Source organism: Ranitomeya variabilis, chromosome 1 (genome assembly GCF_051348905.1).
Source record: "Ranitomeya variabilis isolate aRanVar5 chromosome 1, aRanVar5.hap1, whole genome shotgun sequence".
Classification (NCBI taxonomy): Eukaryota; Metazoa; Chordata; class Amphibia; order Anura; family Dendrobatidae; genus Ranitomeya; species Ranitomeya variabilis.
Genome location: NC_135232.1, coordinates 324,767,941 through 324,772,417, shown reverse-complemented (window position 1 = coordinate 324,772,417; position 4,477 = coordinate 324,767,941). Strand labels below are relative to the sequence as shown.

The following is a 4,477-nucleotide window of genomic DNA, read 5'->3' as shown; positions in this document are numbered from 1 at the left end:
GTTTAAAACACTATTAACCTGCAGATATGGGGTTAATTAATGAACTTTATTCGCCCCGGCAACTTTCGGTTTCAGTCACGAGGCAGGCGCCGGTGCAGGTTCGGTCACCACTCTGAGTATACAGACACCGCTCTGAGTATATAGACACCGCTCCGAGTATACAAACACCGCTCTGAGTATACAGACACCGCTCTGAGTTTATAGACACTGCTCTGAGTGTACAGACACCGCTCTGAGTATACAAACACCGCTCTGAGTATACAAACACCGCTCTGAGTGTACAAACACCGCTCTGAGTATACAGACACCGCTCTGAGTATACAGACTCCGCTCTGAGTATACAGAGTGGTGGCTGTAACTACACCCTGGCCCTGACTGACAGCTGACCCCAGTGCAGAGCGACTGTCACTAAGTTCTGGTGGTGCTGTTACAGCCACCGCTCCCTATATTGAGAGCTATGACTGAACCAACACTGGCACCACCCATGTGACTGAAACTGAAATGCTACTGGGAAGAATAAAGCTCATTTTCTCCCCCAGGGTTCGGCTAAGTGCAAGCCCCAAGCATGGTAGTAATGCTATTAATCCACAGATTAACCCCATATCTGCAGGTTAATAGCATTTTTTCTGGTGACAGGTTCCCTTTAAGTTCCCAAGATGAGCGTTTGGTGTTATTTTGCTGTTCTGCACCATTTCTGCACCTATTATTCAGATTAGCTTGTTTTAGTTTTTTCATTGAGTTTTGTATATGAATTTTTAACATGCGTTTTTAACTTGTTTTTGACACTGCAGTCTTTGTCTTTTCTTGGTATGTTAGGCTTTAAATAAAGCTGGTTTGTTTTTTTACTTCCTAGGATTTGACAAAACTTTATTGATCGGTTTTTCATGTGCGTGTTCTATCTTTTTTTTTTTAACTTGAAGTCTATGGAACTGGTGTATTTTTGCGACTGATTGGTCTGCACCATAACACAGAGACATGACCAAATTTGATCCGAGTCATTGAGTAAACTCACCCATGCAAGTCTATGGATCAGTGAAATAATCAGACAACATTCAGATGTTCCGTGCACATCCGTGTGCTCTCTGATTTTCATATTTGCTTGATGATAACTTTCCGTACATAAAATCAGATGAAACCCTGAGGATAAATTCTCACACACTGACCAAACTCTAAAGAAAATCAGATCCAAACACAATTTTATAAGAAAAGTCACTGATGCCTGAATGAGGCCTTAATCCCTGGTATAAAAAAAACACAGCAATAGTGAACTGTAAAGTGATATCTAATGTTGATAACTAAAATGGATTCCTTTCCTCTTCCAGGCACATCCTTAAAAGATGTCTATGAATATCACCCATCCTCCCTTTATTCTCACACAGGACTCCATGACAACTGAAAATACATTTCCATGGAATGATATCTCTGAAGAATACATCATTTTTCTTTGCTGTGTTTACACGGGGAACACATTGCTGGGCCTAACCGTCAACATTTTGGTCATGTGGGCCATCTGGCCAGAAGTCAGAAGTTCTTTAGGTCTACCAGTTTATGCCGTCAATATTCTCTGTGCTGCACTTCAGGAATGTTTGAGTTTACCATTTGGTGTAGCCTACCTTTTACAAGGCTTGACTTTGGACCCCATGGGTTGTAAGATTCTTGGCATAATTCCGATCATGGCTCAGAGGACGGCAACAATGTTTGCTATGTGGATATTTGTTGTGCGATATGTTGCAGTATCTCACCCATTGCACTACAGGAAATTTTGTAAATGCTGGGTGTTAGGGTCAGTCAGTATTACATTGTGGCTGACATCACTCATCATTTCTGTGCTGGAGCAAGTGCTTTCCAGAGACAATGAAATTCTCTGTTTTCCTAATTACAGATTCACACCAGAATGGTCGCTTCTACATTTGATCATATCATTTCTTTTTAGCCATGTGTCCCTCGCTCATCTTTGTGTATTTGCCTACCTAATCTCCCGTTCTGTGAAGAACTCCGACTCTGTGCCCACTGAGCAATATAAAAGGATCAGAAGGCTACTTACTTTTGTTGTCGTTAATTTTGGGATATTTTTTTGCCCCATGCATATTGTTCTTCAATACCACAATATCACTATATTACTTGGGAAATCAAGTTTTCAACTACAACAAAAACTTAATTTCTTTTATCAGATGACGTTTGCTTTTAATACCTTTAGTGTGATGGTTGCCCCTTTTTTCTACATAATTAGTTCCAGTACAGTAAAAGCAAGACTTAAGTGGCTTTTCAAAGACAGATGAAGTCAACGTTCACATGCAGTGCAAAAAAATGTACATTGCTGAATTAGAGAACTTCAGAAAAACGAAATTTACAGCAGATTGGGCTGAGAATCGTACCTTGTGTGTAGCAATTGGGACAATTTTTCAAAAACTCAGAAGAAATCAATAACAGGACACAGTGCAGAATTAGAAGTCCCTCAAAACCATTCTGAATTTTATCTTCACCATGCCAATGTAGGATTGGACCACTGTATTCTCCTCCATATGCATCAGATATCTGCAACAAGTACACCCTATGTAAACATGGACATCCAACCCAAAACTAAAAGACATATGCTGTTCGATAGTTACCAAAATTCTTAGTTAATTCCTTGAACTCTAAAAACAGGAGAGCATTATGAGCTTTTGATACCAGTGGGCTTAGGATCCAGCTGGGATCCAAGAACATGTGGAACTGGACAAGGCAGAAAAAGAGATCTGTAGATAGAGAACAGAAAAACAGAAAACCAAAGACTGGAAAGGTTTGTATAAGACGTAGAAGCAAACAACACATTTCCTCCTGCTCTTCGCTGGATGCGTCACTGTGGTATCTGAATGGTTGAAAAATGTACTCATGGCCTCAGAGTGAGATCTTTACTTTGGGTTCCCACATGCAGAAGCACATACATCTGCAAGTTGTGCTTCCTTAATGGTATGGAAATTTCTACGTGTACTAATTGTAAATAATTTGTCATACAGAAAGTGTATAAATGTTCATGAATAATGACATTAATTTAACTGATTCAGTGCATGTTTATTAAAACACTGGTGGACACAGACAGAAAAAGGCCATTGTGCAAGAACAAAATATAGGCCCTTTGCTGCCCAAGAGCTTCCTAAAAATGCAAAACTGCACCTGCTTTGGAGGAAGAAGTGGCCCCCTTACCTCTTGGGCACAGGTTGCACCAATGATGTGTCCGCCCTGTATTAAAAGTCGCATCCTGGGCAGCATGGTGGCTCAGTGGTTAGCACTGTTGGCCCTAGGTTCAATGGCCCAAGAGGGATAAGATCTGCAAAGAGGTTGTATGTTCTCCCTGTGTTTTTATGGGTTTCCTTCCACACTCCAAAAAAAGGGAATTCAGATTGTGAGCAATGATAATGTCTGTAAAGCCCTGTAGAATATCATGGCACTATGTAAACAAAGCATAATAATAACCTTTCGGCCCCATGTACTTAGTAGAAGAACATTAAATGAGCCTGGATGGCAGCAAGTGAAAACTACATCCATAAAGCCGCAGCCGCTTCATGTGCTATTTTGTGGTGACTCCATATTGCAGCTTATTAGGCCTCATTCAGACATTTTGGCCATCAACATAAAAGTTCCTGTCAAACCCTTTAAATATCAATTTTATAGGAATCATTCTGAAGTGTAACATGCTTGGCTTCAACTTTCTTTTTTTATTCAAAACACTAGTACATGCAAAAAAGTGTCTTTGTGATTCTCCAAAATATTTGTAAAGCATCTTACTGGTTCCTAATTTCCACAGCGTGAGTAGATATAGTTCACACAAATCTCTCCGGTATATATTTGCTAATATGAAATGGAAGTCAATCATAGTTTAATGCAGTAGAGAAATGTTCCTCTAGGAACCATCCACGAGGGAATGGATGCTCAATTGCTCATACACATGGTTGCATTGTATGTATAGGGTCTTAATAGTTCTGCTATAGAGGGGTGCATCAGCCAATATACACTATGTCCATATACCTCCAGTTTGTTGAGTGAACATGAAGCGATGGCCGGGGGACCACCACGGTGCAGGAAGACTATTGTACACAAGATGAGGTGCAAACAACAAAGGGTAGATTTATTGGAATGAAGTGTCAAGGAATGAAGTGGATGAGGAAGATGCAAACAGGGGTATGCAATGGCAAAAGATAATTTACAAGAGTTATATTCTTTAGTTTGTCTGTAAAATAGCATGGTGCTCCAATCTGTTACAGACTCAATATACGTCACACAAGTAAATGCAAACAGTAAACAAAGAATGATGCTACTCTACATATAGCCTCCCTGGCCTTTACTAAGCAGGCCTCACGGCTGCCGTGTTCTGACTATTGAAGAGTACACTAGGCCCTGACATGTGCACAAAGCAGGAACAAACTCACGGTGATGTTGGGGACTCAGATCCAGTCCCGGGGGCCCCCAACAGTCTAGTACGGTGGTGCGCACGGCTTTC

General features: G+C 40.7%; 1 protein-coding gene across 1 annotated transcript; it reads left to right on the top strand.

Moving 5' to 3' along the window:
• Positions 1-1,330: 1,330 nt before the first annotated feature.
• LOC143793980 (G-protein coupled receptor 4-like) lies at positions 1,331-2,373 on the top strand. Its single transcript, XM_077280900.1, has one exon. It carries the CDS (start codon positions 1,338-1,340, stop codon positions 2,277-2,279), a length of 942 nt encoding a protein of 313 aa, XP_077137015.1. The 5' UTR covers positions 1,331-1,337; the 3' UTR covers positions 2,280-2,373.
• The last annotated feature ends 2,104 nt before the right edge of the window (positions 2,374-4,477 follow it).

Excerpts from the sequence above, each read along its gene's own strand:
- LOC143793980 (XM_077280900.1), top strand. The coding sequence starts at position 1,338 with ATGTCTATGAATATCACCCATCCTCCCTTTATTCTCACACAGGACTCC.